Below are 18,969 nucleotides of genomic sequence, written 5' to 3'. Positions count from 1 at the left end.
TACCCCTCAAAAAATGTCAAAATAAAAATTCATTTATTTATATGTTTACATACAAATATTCTGAAGAACTCATAGAAAGCAAATTATGATTAGTGAATAAGAAGAAACAAACACGCATTTGAAACTTCTGTGACAGCACAGGAGACACCTAAACATCCCACACAAAAAGAAAACAATGGCTGAGATATTTGAAAAAATGACATCAACTGTCATCATCGAATGTCGTCGGTGAAAAAAGCAGGGATATGGTTATCAATGAAAAGAAAATTCACTTTTGGAAAATCGAATACGTCATGCTTTTAGAACAGCTTTCATGCAGTAGTAAGCCAACACTTTTTCGTCATGTTGTCATAATAACAATAATCGAAATTTGCATTGGTTTGTATTCTACCGCAGTGTTTGATCTGACAGGGCCTCCGTAAGTTTCCTGGTGTGACATGAACCTTATCGCCAGGAGTTAAACTTTCACAAACGTGTGCATCATGTCGCTCCTTATATTGATAGCGGTGGCAAGTCTCCATATTGTGGTCGGTAAGTAAAATCTATTTAAATCTGAAATAGCCACATAGACAAATTGTGTTCTTTCAAGCTAAGACACGGGTTCTACATAAAACATGTCAATGATATTCTTGAGAGTAAACAATCCAATTAGTCCAAGAAGATGCCTAAATCACATGGTCCTTGTTTCTGTGCTTTCGTGGCAGTTGTATGTAAACTGCTTCATATTAGAGTCCGTAAAGTTAGTCAATATCTACAGACATGCTTATATTCTTTTGTAGATAAAGAATAGAAATCAATTTCATTTCTCGACATTTACCCTTTACAATGGCTGTTGCAACTCTTTGTTAGCTAGTTGGCTGGCCGTTTTGGCGACAGCAATATATTTGTTAGCTAGTTGGCTGGCCGGTTTGCCGACAGCAATAGATTTGTTAGCTAGTTGGCTGGCCGGTTTGGCGACAGCAATATATTTGATTGCTAGTTGGCTGGCCGCTTTGGCCACAGCAATAGATTTGATTGCTAGTTGATTGGCCGGTTTGGCGACAGCAATATATTTGTTAGCTAGTTGGCTGGCCGCTTTGGCGACAGCAATATAATTGTTAGCTAGTTGGTTGGCCGGTTTGGCCACAGCAATATATTTGTTAGCTAGTTGGCTGGCCGCTTTGGCGACAGCAATATATTTATTAGCTAGTTGGCTGGCCGGTCTGGCGACAGCAATAGAATTGTTAGCTAGTTGGTTGGCCGGTTTGGCCACAGCAATATATTTGTTAGCTAGTTGGCTGGCCGCTTTGGCGACAGCAATATAATTGTTAGCTAGTTGGTTGGCCGGTTTGGCCACAGCAATATATTTGTTAGCTAGTTGGCTGGCCGGCTTGGCGACAGCAATAGATTTGTTAGCTAGTTGACTGGCCGGTTTGGCGACAGCAATAGATTTGTTGGCTACTTGGTTGGCCGGTTTGGCGACAGCAATATATTTGTTTGCTAGTTGGCTGGCCGCTTTGGCCACAGCAATAAATTTGATTGCTAGTTGATTGGCCGGGTTGGCGACAGCAATATATTTGTTAGCTAGTTGGTTGGCCGGTTTGGTGACAGCAATAGATTTGTTATCTAGTTGTTTGGCGGTTTGACTACAGCAATAGATTTGTTAGCTAGTTGGTTGGCCGGTTTGGGGACAGCAATAGATTTGTTAGCTAGTTGGTTGGCCGGTTTGGGGACAGCAATAGATTTGTTATCTAGTTGTTTGGCGGTTTGGCTACAGCAATAGATTTGTTAGCTAGTTGGTTGGCCGGTTTGGTGTCAGCAATAGATTTGTTAGCTAGTTGGTTGGCCGGTTTGGCGACCGCAATATATTTGTTGGCTACTTGGTTGGCCGTTTTGGTGACAGCAATAGATTTGTTAGCTAGGTGGTTGGCCGGTTTGGCGACAGCAATAGATTTGTTAGCTAGTTGGTTGGCCGGTTTGGCGACAGCAATATATTTGTTAGCTAGTTGTTTGGCAGTTTGACTACAGCAATAGATTTGTTAGCTAGTTGGTTGGCCGGTTTGGTGACAGCAATAGATTTGTTAGCTAGTTGGTTGGCCGGTTTGGCGACAGCAATATATTTGTTAGCTAGTTGGCTGGTCGCTTTGACGACAGCAATATATTTGTTAGCTAGTTGGCTGGCCGGTTTGGCGACAGCAATAGATTTGTAAGCTTATTGGTTGGCTGGTTTGGTGACAGCAATAGATTTGTTAGCTAGTTGGTTGGCCGGTTTGGCGACAGCAATAGATTTGTTAGCTAGTTGGTTGGCCGGTTTGGCGACAGCAATATATTTGTTAGCTAGTTGGTTGGTTGGTTTGGTGACAGCAATATATTTGTTAGCTAGTTGGTTGGCCGGTTTGGCGACAGCAATAGATTTGTTAGCTAGTTGATTGGCCGGTTTGGTGACAGCAATATATTTGCGCTTTAACTTTCACAGCTTGAATTTTTTCACTTTTGTTATAAATTAATCAGAAAATTAGATAACAGCTATGTATCTTGAACATTGAACAATGTGGCCTAGTTCCTCAGTATAAACAGAGTTATTGCTCGTTATACCTTTGTGATGTCAAATTGCACAGAACTTGTGCACACAACTTTGTATGGCAATGGATCTGAGGAGTTTAGAGTATGACGTACAAATAATAGGGTCACGTGCCTCAATCAATACAGAGTTATGGCTCGTTGTACCTTTTAAATATCAAAGATTGTTCAGAGCATGTTCACCAAAATTCGTATGCCTACTGTATGCATTGTATCTGAGAATGATAGAGTATCGCACACCAAACTTTGGTCTCGTTCCTCACTGAGAGGTATGGCCTCTTGTTAACTGTTAGTATCGATGTTTGTCTGGAACTTAAAATTCTTGCTACAACTTTTACATCCATTATTCCTTAGACTTATACATCTTGGTAAAGCGGTGTATGACGCACTAATTTCACGTCCTACGAGAAGCTACCACCTTCTATGATGTGCTTTTGAGCAATGCCGCTAAATATTAGATTCGAGTTCCGCGTAAAATTGTCGTTACCTTATTTGATGTTATCGGGGTCCAAATATGTAACTAACCGAGGTACTGTATTTACAACTTAACACCTTGTTAATATAATACTAGCAAATCCAACTACAGCATCAGAACATAATGAACGCACTCAGAAGTCAAATACGATAAAAAAGTAAAACAGGAATCAGGTGACATGCTTCATAATAAAAGGGAAGACTGATATCCCGCTTTTTAGCGGCTTCATCTTCAGGGAGAAATTGGGATCGCCGTAACTCAAATGTCAAACCTAGTAGGTTATATAAATCACACCGGATACAATTTTGTAAGGGCTAATTCGATGCTTTACACCGATTATATGAAAAAAAACCCACGGAAGTTGAGTGATAAAGTAACGACTTATCTTGGTGTTAAGTGACAGAGAAAGACAAACATTAAGAGATAAAGTGACGTACATTTCCCGAGTAATGTGATTTGGTAAGACGAGCATAAAGTTATAAAGTAGAATAGGAGTTATGTTATAAAGTACAGCGGATTTACCTGATGAAGAAAAGGGAGGTACGTTATAAAGTAACACTGAAATTATGTGATAAAGTGACAGCAGAGTTTAGTTAGATCAAGTTACACCACTGATAAAGTGATACGGGAGTATATGATATAAAGTAACACAAGATCTTATTCATAAAGTGAAAGTGGACCAAGAATAAATTTATCTTGCTTTCTTTTGATCATTTTAATTTTACACCTTTGTTTTACGATACATCAACTTATTTTCTTTGAACTTGTAAAACTGAACTTAAGACATAAGATTTCGCTGCGAATGAAAATGTTGGACCAATATCTCAAAGCCCGTAATAGACGCCTTTGTAGAGACATTATTATCATATGGCAACTCCACGAATGCTTTCGGAAACCATTTAACAGTTTGAGCAACGTCTAACATATACGACGGCGGACAATAATTTAGATATTTCAATAAGATTCATCAGTTTGGAAATATGTGATATCAAAGTTTTACTTTCTACACAAACGATGTACGTATTAAACGTGTCGCAACTGTTATTGGAAGTCCTGTGTCACCCATAGTCGCGAATCTGTTCATGGAACACCTAGAGCAGACCAACATTAGATCGGCACTCATAGAATGCGGCCCCAAACTTTGGAAACGATGTATAGAAATAGTCAAAAAGGGAGCAGTGCAGGACCTAACAGACCACATGGACCAAGTGGACAAAACAAATTCCATTAAATTTACCCACGAGGAGGAAAAAGACGGAACCATACCAATTGCTCATTGTCCGCAAAAAACGGCACGATCAAACTTTAAGTGTACCGCAAACCGACACACACTGATCAATATTTGTCCTTCAATTCCCACCATCCACTACACCAAAATCTTGGAGTCGTATGTTCACTTCTCGACAGAGGCCACAACATCATAACAAAGCAGGACGATCGACACAGGGAAGAACAGCACATAAAAGACGCACTCAACCGTTGTGGCTACACCCAATTAACAAGGTAAAAAGAGCTGTAAAATAAAAGACAGAAAATAGTACAACGACACAGAAAAAAGTAATGAGAGCAAAACCAAAAGCAAAGGATGGGTCACTATACCCTACGTGAAGGGGACATCTGAGACATTTGCCATTTCAGCACACCGATGAGACCACTGACAACCCTCAGACAGTTACTGGTGCACCCCAAAGACTTAAGACAAAACAGGAGTTATATATCAAATTCCATGCAAAAATTGTTAGCAGTCATATATAGGTGAAACTGGGAAGAAAGGTAACATCAAAAAATCAAAAAGGACGTAGAGAAAATGAGCAACATCATATTCACCAGATCCACACGCAAAACATCCGCCACCCAGTACAATAAATCGGCATTAACAGATCACTCTAACACACAAAATCACTTCGTCGATTAGGACAATGCCAAGATAGTTGAAAGGAACAACACACGAAAACGAGACAAATCAAAGAAGCAATCAAAATCAGGAAACCACAGAACATGAACCGAGACGAGGGGGTCACCAGCTGAGTCATCTGTTTGATCTTATACTGACATAACAGGGGAGGTGTATACCCTACCCGGTACCTATCTGATGCAGTGTGTATACGCTCCCTATCGATAGGCGAAACGTCTCGGGTCGAGTGACATGAACAATATACAAGTTCATCAAATCGTTGTACAGGTAAAAAAATATATACAAATCTCTCACTCACTCATAGCTTGACAAAGGGACCAGTCGGTCTTGCAACGTAGCGACACGTTTAATACGTACATTGTTTGTGTAGTAAGTAAAACGTTGATATCAATGTAAAACTGATATAAGAAGCTTGTGAATCCCATTATTTGTTTCTTTATTGATTGATTGCATCGCATTTCTACATATGAAGATGTATACAAAACCTTCTGACCTAATTAACCTTTATCGTAAAGATACTAGTATTATCATTTGTGAACACATAGGTTCCGACACGGCATGTATGAATCACGGAGGACATTGTCAGGATGAGAGCACTTCCTGTTCCGGTAACTACGTCAGCAATTTGTGTTCGGGATCTGCATCCAGAAGATGTTGTTTGCCGTCTGCGTCATCAGGTATTGATCACAAACTGCACGTGTCTCAAGTTGTCACCAGCAGATAACAGTCTGTTCTAATGCTGATTATGTATTAGAGATTGCAATCAAATAGCTATCCAATTAATATCAGAATTGCTTATTTTCAGAACCTGTATTCTATTTCTCTAAACCTTTTATGTTTTGTTTTAGAGAAATTCTGTTCCCATCGATTTTGTCAAATCGATCAAATAACTTATCCCATTTAGTCGCGTCATTTGTTCTTGTCAATATCTATCAGCGATTGAAATATAAGGATAAGTAGGAAATATAAGACCTTGAACATTCCTATAACCCAACAAAATAGAACTCTGACTGAACCTTCCGGTAGTCCCTAAAGAACCATATGTGGATCGCTAAGCCTTGCAAATGACATTTAAGAAGAACTTGTAGAAACCCAAATCGTCTTATATTCCCACACGGTAAGTACAGTTTGTGCCAAAAAATTCGCTAGATGACTTTTGTTTATTAATAGAAATACGTTCTTGTGATAGCAGCAAACATACATCAAGCTGTATACACCATGTCTATTCCCCGAACCAGCAAAGGTTGATGTCATATTTCTGATTGCCCATTCAGGTCAATGTTCCGATATTGGAGGCAAATGTCAGGATGATCATCTGTACTGTACCGGATCTTACGTCACAGGGAAGTGCAGTGGAGATGCTACTAATCGTTGCTGCACATCGCATCACATAGGTACTGTCAATATTTTATATTTGTCAACATTTTATTCAAATTGGCATTTTATTTTGCCAGTTTTAGTTAAGTTACACTATAAATTATTACGTGTGTTGTAGGAGGAACTGATCAATCGATTTGCGATAACATAAAAGTTATTTCCCGTGATACTTGGGGTGCGACAAGGCCAACCCACGTGACTACATTAAATCATCCCGTACACTTGTTCTTTGTACACCATACGGAAGGTCGAACGTGTCATAACGAGGCTGAGTGTGCTAGCGTACTCAAAGGTGTTCAGAACTACCACATGAACTCCAGAGGTAAGTGTTCCACATTTTCAACATGAAAAGCAGTGGTAAGTACCACACCAGAATCAAGCTCCGGAGGTGAGTATTGCACATTGATCGTATGATCTCCGGAGGTGACTACAACCAAACTACTACCTAATCTCATACGGTGCTTACCGCAAAACTCAAATGTATTTTAAAGGTGCATATCGCAAAACTACCACATGAACTCAAAGAAGGGGCTGCACACGGCCCCATTGTTAAGCGCAATAATACAAAATGGAGAACTGATTGTCTTTTTGTAGTGAACACGAACAATTAGGCTAGCATTTCTGTCACAACAGCAACTCGTGTTGTTTTCACGGAAAGTGTGATTGTCCACGTTTTCCTTCCTTCATCTATTGTAGGACTTATGTTATGTTAAGAGTCTTAATAGGATATGTAATAGTACAGACCTGAATTCAATCAACTAAACCAGCAAAACTGCCTCGTACAAATATTTTCAAAGTAATACAGATATATCAAAAGAATTACACAGTTTGCTTAAAAAACGTACATTGCAAAAAAAATTAACGTTACTGATTCTTTCAAAACATTAACGAATTCCATCAAACTATGGCGATTCACATCAAATATTGCTGAATCCTAAAAAGCATTACCGATTTTTAAAAATCGTGACTGAATCCAATAAACATCGCTGAATTCATCAAATCATTACTAATCTCAAAGAATATCACAGAATACCATTAAACATTACTGAATATATGCTGTTAAACATTACAGAATACCATGAAACAGTGGTTAATCCCATTAATTATTGCAAAATACCATTAAACATGATAGAATATAATTGAACACTACCGAATCCCATAAGACGTTGTTGAATCATATGCTTTTAGTTTTCCCTTCTTTAAGGCTTTTGTATCATGACACCTCTTGAAAGCGTCTTGGTATAGATATGGATTAATTACTGTGTTCACTCGGCTCCTCTAATGCTCTGAGCCGTTAACAATTTAAAACGATCTGGTTTGCTCATGTTAATGTCTTTATAATGTTGTACTGTAAATACGAAAATTAAACTATGTATCATACGCCAACCAAAATATACTGTATTGATTTAAACGTTTAATTATTATACAGAATTGAGTTGACCGATGTTTTGACAACAAGTCCTGATTTTATGTTAGAGTATTTTGAAATGTGTGACTGCAGTCTATAACATCATTGACAGGGTTTATGATGAAATGGGCACTTACCAAACCCGAGCAAAGCAATGCTGTCCGGTTTAACCACTGAACTCTCCAGTCAACATTATCTCTCTAATAATATTTTGATCGAAGAGACCAGCCAAATCAGATCTCGTTTTGAAAATGCATCCCTCAACCACACGGAAAATATATATGGCTTGATTAACGCAATCCCCCTCAGTGTTTGAGAGTGGATTTTTATGGATTTCCGTAGATTTCTTTGGCTTCCGGGAGTAAACATATCACTTACAGGTTACAAGTAACCACAATTTCCTCGTTTATTATGGACGCAAAAATACTAATATCCGACATAGGTGAGTCTTAAGTGGAATACGATGCTGAACACAAAATGAATTGTGAATATTTTTGCCAGTTTAAACATTTTTGGTAATATTTCGTTTCCGGTACATACTTGTTGATTCCCATACTCCCTTCCGTCTACACAGGCTACAGCGACATCGGCTACAGCTTCCTGATTGGTCAAGATGGACGTGTGTATGAAGGAAGAGGTTGGGGCGTGGTCGGCGCTCATACGTTGCACTACAACTCACTGGCTTACGCCGTCTCCTTTATGGGGAACTTCATGAACTCACTGCCACCAGCAAGCGCCCTTAACGCCGCCAAGGCTCTCGCGCAGTGTGGGGTCAGCAAAGGTCATATCCAAAGTGGTTACAGTTTGTTTGGCCACCGTGACGTAGGAAACACGGACTGTCCAGGAGACCAACTGTATGCAGAGATAAGAACTTGGGGAAGATATAACATCACCCACTCGTCGACCATACACTGAGTCTTATGTGTAATTTCATTTTACGTCGAAGAGAAATAAACAGGAAAAGACAACATATTTTTATCGTTATGCATGTGATATAAATAATAATGGAGTTTTTCCATGTCGTCTTAAATCATCAGTAAACCACACCGTCAACACAAAAGGACAATACAAAGGTCCTTATTTATGAAACCATTCTCATACTCAAACTCAGATTCTGTTCTTAATCTAAATTTATTTGGCAGTGGATACATTGGTAAAAGTTAAGGTTAGTCAATGAATATGGATGAATCTCGGGAAAAGTTAAAGCTGGATGCTGGTTTCTATGTAAACACTTGACTTTTTGACCGTATCATCTGAATTAAGCCATTTGCAAGAAAGCACGGTTTCATAAATCGAGTAGTGCATGAGCCAGACTTAGACAGTTTGGCCACCGGTACCATTCGAGGTGAAAAAAATACTTAGTACAATTCTTGACAAGGTGTGTATCTCTCGAGACAAAAACCATCTGATAGCGTCTCTCAATTATGGCAGCTGATTGTAGTTTTAGCGTTTTATTACCCCTTCCCGATTTTTGTTATCTGAAACTGCTAAACAATACATTCCGTTTCAAAATACAATTTTAAGTGGGAGTTACTTAGTTCTAATTACCAGCATGATTTCTTAACTGACACAGGGTAAAATGTAATTATTATTGCTATGACACCAGAATAGTTAAAAACAATAGTACAGTAGGGATTGAGCATCAGCACCAGGCGAGTAAACATCCTGTTTAAGCTCCAGTGGGATTTTGCTATGGGTACATACACTAGTCTAATGTGTCTTAAATGATCATTGTCAGGGTAATTGGTGCCATATGCCTGAAATGATTTGTTCACATGATTAGTACAACTCCTATTAAAAATATCAAAAATATCTTTATGCAGACTTATTCTTTTACAAGACGATTGAACTCTCCATAGGTACATATTGTCACTACAATAACATAATCTTAAATTAATTGTTTAAATGAAGTTCATTTAATCTCTAGAGATTTAAATGTAGAGCATATAATATCTAGGGATTTAAATGCAGAACATAAAATATCTAGAGATTTAAATGCAGAACATATAATATCTAGGGATTTAAATGTAGTACATATAATCTCTAGAAATTTAAATGTAGTACATCTATAATCTAGATATTTAAATGTTCTACACATAATGTCTGGAAACAAATGTCGAAGTCTTCTAATAGACATTGTTTTTGAAAAGACACATTTGTATGGTTAGAGCAATTTGCATTGTTTTTGAAAACTAACCTCGACGTTTCTGATCACCGTCGTCATTAACAGCAAATATATTGAGGAATAACTTAGGTTACAATGTCTCAGAATCATTCTGCCTAGAGAAGATGAGAGATCTTGTTTAGGCCGGATGAAGAATAAATCCCTATCTATTTGCCCTTATAGAAAAGATGTTTTCTAAGATCATCACTAAAATTGTCAGCAACTTACTGTCTTTTTCCATCAATTAGACCATCATTATTGAGATGAGTTGTCTGGAAACAATTTTACATAATAAAAATTTATATATATGATCCCCGTGCGATATTCTTCCAAATGCTTTGTTGATGTCACAGAACAAAACAAATTGGCTTCTTTACATTTGTCTTATTGATCAACTATTTTATCATTTATAATCGGTAGTCCTTATATCTCAAGATTAAAAACCTGACAATTATATGTCTAGAGATACTTAAACACGTGTATACAGCTTGTTTTTCAACAGTTTTACCAAACAATAGCAGTTGCAGATACAGATTTGGTCACTCCAATACCTCTGTCAATGTACATCGATACACAAGGGAGCAATCTTGTAGAAAAAATAGGATTAAATATAAGACTGAGAGATCTCACAAGTGGCAGCTAGACTCCTGTTTTAATAGGGTGTATATCAGTACATGTGGGTTGGTTACTGGTAGTATTTGGTAAACTGAACTTGTCAATGAATCACGTCTAAACATTTAACTTTGTCAGTTGTATGCATTTAAAATCGCAATTGATACCAACAGGAGAGTCACTATTATTCTTAAATTTTAGCTCACCTGCCCGAAGGGCAAGTGAGCTTATGCCATGGTGCAGCGTCCGTCGTCCGTCCGTCCGTCAACTTTTCCTTTAAAACGCTACTTGTCCTGAACGGCCCTGTAGATTTTGACCAAATTTGGTGAGAAGCATCTTTTGGGGAAGGGGAACAAATGCGTATAAATGGTGGGTGTGGCCCACCTGGGGGCTGAGGGGCGTGGCCCAATAGGGGAAATATAGCAAATTGTTCAGAATCCTTCTTCTTCTGTAGGTATGAAAGGATTTGTTCCATATTAAGTCTGAATCATCCTTGGGTGAAGGGGAACCAATTTTGTATAAACCGTGGGTATGGCCCCGCAGGGGCCTGAGGGGTGGGGCCCAATAGGAGAAACAAAATAAAATTCTTTAAAATTCTTCTCATTCTGTAGGAATAAAAGGATTTGGTCCATATTTGATCTGAAGCATTCTTGTGTGAAGGGGAACCAATTTTGTATAAATGGTGGGTGTGGCCCCCCTTGGGGCTGAGGGACGGGGCCCAATAGGGGAAACATAGCAAATTAGTCTTTAAAATCCTTCCTCTTCTGTCGGAATGAAAGGATTTGGTCCATATTTTGTGTGGAGTATCCTTGGGTAAAGGGGAACAATTTTTTGTATAAATGGTGGGTGTGCCCCCCCCCCCCCTTGGACCTGAGGGGCGGGCCCGATAGAGGAAATAGAGGTAAAACTTTTAAAATCCTTCTTCGATCATCGGGATTAAGGGATTTTATCCTAATTTGGTCTGGAGGATCCTGTGGCCAAGAGGACTCAATTTTGTATAAGCAGTGGGTGTGGTCTCCAAGGGGGCATAAGGATGGGGTCCAATAGGGGAAATAGAGGTAAATCTTTAAAATCCTTCTTCTAACATAGTGATGAAGGGATTTCTTCCCAATATGGTCTGGAGAATCTTGGGCAAAAGGGACTCAATTTTGTATAAACAATGAGTGTGGCCCTCCTGGGGGCAGATTGGCGGGGTCATTAGGGAAAACATAGCAAATTCTTCAAAAACCTTCTTATTCTGTACGAATGACAGGATGTTGTCAAAATTTGCTATGAAGCATCCTTTGGTGAAGGGGAACAAATTCTGTATAAACGGTGTGTCTAAACCCCATGGAAGCTGCGAAGCGGGGCCTAATAGGGGAATTAAAGGTAAAGCCTTTAAAATCCTTCTTCTACCATAGGGATTAAGGGATTTTATCCTAATTTAGTCTGGAGCATCCTTGAGCAAAAGGGATTCAATTTTTGATAAGCAGTTGGTGTGGTCTCCTAGGGGGCAGAAGGGCTGGGCCCAATAGGAGAAATAGCGGTATAACCTTTAAAATCCTTCTTCGAACATCGGGATTAAGGGATTTTATCCTTATTTAGTCTTGAGCATCCTTGGGCCAAGGGGATTTAATTTTGTATAAACAGTGGGTTTGGCCCCCCCCCCCCCACCCCCCCTAGGGGCATAGGGGTGGGGCTCTGTTTGAAGTTTGTTCTCGCTATATCTCAAGTACTGGATGGATCTTTCTGAAAATTCATATGTACTTACAGCACCTACCATTGAGTGCTATATCTTTACTTCATACCAATTATTTTAAACACATTCAGGTGAGCGATACAGGCCCTATGGGCCTCTTGTTAAGTTTCATAATTTATTTAGCAACACTACACCGATTTCCGATCGGAATGAATTTGTCCTGAAGTGCGGATTGCGGTTTTGCTAAGCATTTTCTTTAAGCTCTCGAATTAAGAAAACTACATTTATAATCGTTTAAAAAGAACTTCTCATAATACGTTTATAAACATTCTATTTTTAGTCCAGAATGTCTAAAAGTTATTTGAAGACTGATTTCATTATTCGTCTTTATTTTGTCATTGGGTTTAATATTTACTTTGTTTGGGATATATAAAGATCTATAGCAGATATGAGTTATGAGTACGAATGCATCAGTCTTCTCATATGAAAATATAGATAGAAGTTTTGAAATCAAGACAAGTGTTGATTTGACAGTGGCCAATACAACAATGATGGTACACACACACACAAAAAGGAATTGTAAATTATTAGGTAATCAAGCGATGATGAGGAAAGAGGAATAATCCTGGTAGGGTCGAAAACAGTATTTATTATTAAAATACATTAAAATGGTAACCTGATGAAAAAAATATACTATTGATTATTGTCACTTACGTATTTTTTAAATGATGGCGTCACTACTATGTTTTTCTTACTTGTGATATTACCTTGATTCGACAAAGATTCACGTGACAGGTGTCACCGATGAAGTGTAAGTTCGACTTACAGTTTCGTTTGCATCGGAATTATCTCGGAGGTTTTAAACCGACTCAATTTACCTCATAGCACAATTATATAATTGATTCATTAACTTCTGATTGATACTTAACTATGCCTTCTTGATAATTTATTAGAGTTTTTATGAATCGTAATGTCTGGGAATCGTAAACGTGTATTGTAGGAAGCATTAAGTAGCGCTTGACTATGTTGTAACTGGTACGTACCATTTTGTTATGTTGCTGTTATATTTTGACTCCCTACACATCGTTTGTTACATACTTGCACGCCTACACCAAACACACGGAAGCACCTCCTTAAATGACCATAGCTGTTGATAGGACGTTAAACTGTACAATCAACCAACCAACTCTACTCATCGTGTTTTCGCTTAGACGTAACGGGTAAAAACAACAGCGAAATCACGCAAATAGCAAGTGATCCTTAAACGATTCGACATATGTTGTTTCGCTTATCATCGCTGCAATATATAACGACAATCTATGTTATTGCTATCTTCCAAATTTTCACTGTTATTCCTGCGAAATATAACTAATATTTACGTTTTCGCTCCGGTAATTGTATTTTTTAAACCTTCTGAATGTAAATGCTCTTTGAAATTTTCAATCGCCATTTTTTTTCAAAAAGAAAGACAGAAATAAAATCTATTCTGTCTCAAAGGTATACTTCCCAACATACAATGATAATAATGTTACCTTTATGAAGCTATGGTAACATATTTGGATTAAACTGTTTTCAATATGGCCTGCTACAAGATACAATAAAAAAATACTACGACTAAATTGATTATTATAAGTTTATAAGATAGTTCTCAGGTTTAAATCTAAATATCGTTAGCATATTTCAGCTAGATTTTCGACGCTAGCAACAATTTTTTATAATATAAACGAACAATATATATTTTACAAAGGTTTCATGCATCAGAGGTAGCAAAAGGAGTAGGAAGCACTCAGAAGTAAAGGGCATACCAGAATAAGCTCATGCAGCAGACGTGTATAAAAGAACACACGCTAATATATCATAATCAAAACAACAAAAAGAACATGAATAAAAAACAAAAGAATATTGAGTTTAAAATTTAGATATATTAAAAGACAAATATATGTTAATACACAGAGTGAAAAAGACACGGTTATATAAAGGCAATAAGAATTTAGCTTTTGACATGATCACACAGACAGGTCACAACTGCATATCGGTTTTGTTTTGTTTTGTTTAGCGTCCTATTAACAGCTAAGGTCATTTAAAGACGTGTCTCCGATTGTGTAGTGTGTGTGTGCATGTACGTATGTGTGCTGGAGGCAGAGTGTGTTGTTGTATTTGTTTCCTTGTGATACTGCGGATCTGATGCCGACTTTATAGTGCTATCTCACAAAATTACAATGCCGAAGGCACCCAGCACAGCATTCCGCCCGGTCACTCTTTACTGACAGCGGGTGAACCAGTTGTTGCCAATACCTAAATGTTGAACGGTAAGCAGGGAATAACAACTACTATTTTGAAGGACTTTAGAATGTCCCGGCCTGGTAACAGAACCCATTGCTTTCCATATCTGGGCGAACACTCAACATTAAAGCAAAGCAAGGCACTAGGAAATAAAAGATAGTTAGTAGAAGAGAGAGGTATGAAGTTCCCAAATATTGCAATGGGTACAGCAGATTTATTTTTGTCATTTTTGTGTCCCCAAACAGTGGGCAGAAAAGCAAATCCCCAATTATGCAGGGGTTCCCAAAATAGTCGCCTCTTACGATACATGCCGTGGGTAACAGCAGGTTATTATTTTCTCAACCCAACCTGCTGGGGTGACGACCATCCCAGGTGATCAGCAGCCTTTTGAATGCAACAGAAACCTTCAGCTTATCCTATTTTATCCAGTCAATTATTCGACATCCCAGCGGCTTCGAAACAAAAGGATTTTATACCGTACATATGTACCTTATGATTTTGACTTGTTGGATACGCTTTTTCTTTCACACCTCATCTCATAATTAGAGTTATTTATTTTCAGTGTCTGAAATATACTGTGTAGAGAGACCATTTAAGATCCTAATAACACTAACTGGTATTCTGTTCCATTGCCTCACGTGAAGAATGAGTACAATGGACCGGTAAATCATTTTCAGTTAACCTATCTGACCTGTGTTGCACCTTCTGTGTTTCTTTGTATTTCGTCATGTTATCGAATTGCCATACAGAAGTTCAGATTTGAAAATATAACAAAAATTTGCTTTTCAAAACAGTAATCTTTCACTCGACAGTGAGGTTACGACCGATTGTGTTGGGAATACAGAGATGGATTTCTGCAAATATGAGAAACAAATAAATCAATATCAACACAACAATTTAACAGAGGAATGAAATGTCATCATTTCTTGCCTAAACGAAATGCCTGGAATGTGTCAGAGTTAGCTTGCATCTCCTAAATACCAAACCAGTCAATCAGGTTTTGAAACGTTTTCTCAAGAGAATTGGAGAAGTCGACAGGTTCATTGCTTACAGAAAGAGTGTTATCACCAGCAAAATTGTAAAGGTTACATTTGTCATCATGGTAGAAAATGAAAAAAATATATCCCTGATTCACCCCTTTAGGAAGCTGTTCCTAGTCACCTGGATTAGGCCACAGTTCGCTAGAATCTATCACCATAATATCTTTAACCAATATTAATTGACGAACTGTTTAGCAAAATGCTGCAGTTTCCCGGCAATAGTCCATGAGGTAAGCAGTAAAAGGACTTTGACAGACCCATCAGGATAATACATATATTCTGTCAGAGGCCTGATACCAGTCGCAACAGTGTGGTCATACACTCCCTTCTTGAAAACGGCTCATGCAAATACTGTGTTCTAAGATTTCACATGAAGAGAAAACGAATTGTACGAAACTGTTATAACCTTTTATCAGATTAATATAAATATCCCTACTTGCAAACTAGATGACAACAAAATACTCCGGGATAATTTTCCTGTAAAACTTACCAGTATCTTTGAAATGAAGAAAACGACTGTTTATCTATGTCATCACAATAAAACCTTTAAAACTGAACCTCAGAACTCTAGCTACAAAATCATAACATGTGCTCAACTACGCTATTCTTAAACACTCACTAGGGAACCGAAGTCAATTTATGGGTAACAAAAACTGCTTATAAAATTGAAAATGCTAAAGTGGTATTAACGTAAGCTCCTTCGCCGAGTGATTCCCTATGGATACCCAAAATGATAAGATACACACAAAATCACCACGTAATGCCATACCGCCTGTAGTAGTACCTAGTTCCAAAAACAGCAGGAAGAATGTGCAAAGGTGTGAAATCATTTTTTAATTGTGTACTTAATATAGATAATAAGAAAATCCACAGGACCTTCAGCATCCTTAAACAAACATAGGCAGCGCTAAAAGACATTTGCAAACAATTTCATTATGATGCACCATGAACATCAATATAATTCACATAAATAGCACACTATAGATAATATACATGTATACAAACGTAGTTTTACAAAGCATATACAAATTTCACATACACAACATACAGTATGGTATGCTTAACAGTTTGCACCACACTTACTAGAGTTCACTAGAGTTCATTGTATTTATACTCGGCACCTACAGTGTCACTCGCACTGAAATATTTCATGTTCCTGGATCATTCAATCTGTACAGCTCCCGGCCAGTATTACATGCACGTCCCGCGTTAATTTCACTATATCCTACGTGCGTATTCAACGTGTCCACGTTGCGACTCGCCGGTGAAACGTCAAAACAGAATGGATCGATGAAATTTTGAATTGATAACACATATCTCAACGACACTGATCCCCTTGGCTATCATACATCGGCTCTTTAAACTTTCTTAGCAGTACCAGAGGATTCTGACATGTGTTAATTACGAAGGTCGTCCCCAAAGTTCTTCACCAAGGTTACTCCTGCTTGCAACTCCATGTATGTATCATACTAATTTTGCTGGTATTTGGTCCATTCTTTGGTATCCAATACTGCACTTATCTCTGTGAAACTAGCATCAGTGTCCAGTATGAGTTCCCTGTGACTATCTGGATAGCTCGGAAAAAGCTTCAAGACAGCGTGCTGACATGTTTCAGACAACTCAAACGACTAGTTTTTCCTGTTGAGCTGTGGGAGAAAAGATGCTATATCAAGAACCCTGGAATATTTTGCGAGAATACCTGGCTAAACCCTGAACTAGGGATATCGCCTGTGTTCCTAGGGGATTGCCATTCACGAACAGTCGTTACGTTGTCAGGGTTACGTCTCGATTTTATTTGGTTTACTTACATTACGTTTAACGGAAAAAATAACAGCTTAAGTCGTTTAAGGACGTTCCTCCACGTGTGTAATGTATGTGTTGTGGCTAGAGGCAGGGGATGTTGGTGATTCACCTTCTTGATATAGCTCAGACCTGATGCCAACTTTAGAGTTCTACCTCACTGAAATACCATGACAAAAACACCCTACACAGTACTCCGCCCGGTCACATAATACAACAGGTCATCCAGTTGTTGCAATAACCATAAATGCTTAACGTTAAACAGGTTATAACAACCTCCATCATGATGACAGTATCCAAGTCCTTCCTCACCTGGTCGAATTTTCAACACTTAAACCAAAAGTGTGGCATTGTCAAGAGCAGCACTAGCAAACAAACACAAATTTAGTTGTAGAACGTAGAAAGAATTATAAAATCCTAATTAGGATTATGGCAACAATTGGTTAACCCGTTGTCAGTATAATGTGGCCGGGTGGAATACTGAGTACTTCGGCATGGAATTTCAGTGTGGCATCGGTACACCAACACATCCTGCTTCTAGCACACATACAATCAAGCATGCACACACTAAACACATGCAGTCCTTAAATGACAATTGCTGATATTAAGACGTTAAACAAGACTTTAGATTGTTTTGGTAAAATGTCAGGTCTAAAAGTTAATAATGATAAAACAAAAGTTATTTGGATTGGCAGCAAGAAATTCAGCGCAGATGTCTACCATCATAGATGGAAATTAAAATGGGGGGGAAACAAAATTTGATTTGCTCGGTTTTCGTTTTTCAGTTATCTTAGAAGAGATTATAAGCTTTAACTATGTGAAAGTACTAAAAAATGTAAATAACAGTATAACCCAATGGTCACGTAGGATATTAACCCCTATTGGTCGTATTGTAATATTGAAATCAATAATTATACCAAAACTTAATCATCTGTTCATTGCAATTCCTACACCAACCAGCAATTTTAATCAGCAGCTGAACACAACATTTTTTAACTTCATTTGGCAATCTCCTGTTGACAAAATTAAACGAAATACTATAATCCAAAAGTATGAAAGTGGAGGCCTTAAAATGATTCATTTCAACAAATTTTATTTCATTTAGAAAAAGGATTGAACAACATGCATAGCCTATATTAGTTCTCTCCTAAAGGTAACAGTGGGTGTATAAATATATATATATGAAAAATAAAGTATGTTGTTATTTTGAAATTTCAAAGTTGATTATTTTAAGTATGAAACATAAAATGTTTAAATATGAAATATGCGTTAGGAAGTAAGGACAAAAATTTAAGAGTTGTTATAATATGTGAAATAGTGTATTCACTATGTTTTCCAAACCTATATATATATATATATTTTTTTTTAGAGCCTCGAATCCAGCATCCATGACAGGATTCCCTCCACTCATGGGATACAGACCAAAAATGTCCATATTGGCTTATCAGCCACTGGTCATCCACCCATAAGTTTTGGGGCCAGTCATGGATACTGCATTCTGTTTTTCATAGTTAAGATAATTAAGAGAGAATTTGGCAGATTTTGAAGTATTGGTGGACTCTAACCAATATTTTGTAACGATTTGTAATAAGAAGGTAAATCAAGGATTTTACATTATTTTCAGATTTTAATTTTTTTTTTTTTTTTTTACTAAGTGA

At 37.8% G+C, this 18,969-nt stretch overlaps 1 protein-coding gene across 1 annotated transcript; it reads left to right on the top strand.

Moving 5' to 3' along the window:
• The first annotated feature begins 443 nt into the window (after window positions 1–443).
• LOC110464974 (peptidoglycan-recognition protein SC2-like) lies at window positions 444–8,696 on the top strand. The gene is made up of 5 exons (XM_021520502.1): window positions 444–531; window positions 5,495–5,626; window positions 6,224–6,343; window positions 6,445–6,648; window positions 8,309–8,696. Exons 1-5 carry the CDS (start codon window positions 483–485, stop codon window positions 8,647–8,649), a joined length of 846 nt encoding a protein of 281 aa, XP_021376177.1. The 5' UTR covers window positions 444–482; the 3' UTR covers window positions 8,650–8,696.
• Window positions 8,697–18,969: the final 10,273 nt, after the last annotated feature.

The sequence above is a fragment of the Mizuhopecten yessoensis genome, unplaced genomic scaffold (genome assembly GCF_002113885.1).
Source record: "Mizuhopecten yessoensis strain PY_sf001 unplaced genomic scaffold, ASM211388v2 scaffold1539, whole genome shotgun sequence".
In the NCBI taxonomy this organism is placed as follows: domain Eukaryota; kingdom Metazoa; phylum Mollusca; class Bivalvia; order Pectinida; family Pectinidae; genus Mizuhopecten; species Mizuhopecten yessoensis.
Note: the sequence above shows the minus strand (reverse complement) of the source record. Positions and strands in the feature narration are given on the sequence as shown.

What these genes read in the sequence shown, in the direction of transcription:
- LOC110464974 (XM_021520502.1), top strand. Translation starts at nt 483, where the DNA reads ATGTCGCTCCTTATATTGATAGCGGTGGCAAGTCTCCATATTGTGGTC. An exon ending in CTGCACATCGCATCACATAG is followed by an intron (nt 6,344 to 6,444) that starts GTACTGTCAATA and finishes CGTGTGTTGTAG; the next exon opens with GAGGAACTGATCAATCGATT. An exon ending in CTACCACATGAACTCCAGAG is followed by an intron (nt 6,649 to 8,308) that starts GTAAGTGTTCCA and finishes CCGTCTACACAG; the next exon opens with GCTACAGCGACATCGGCTAC.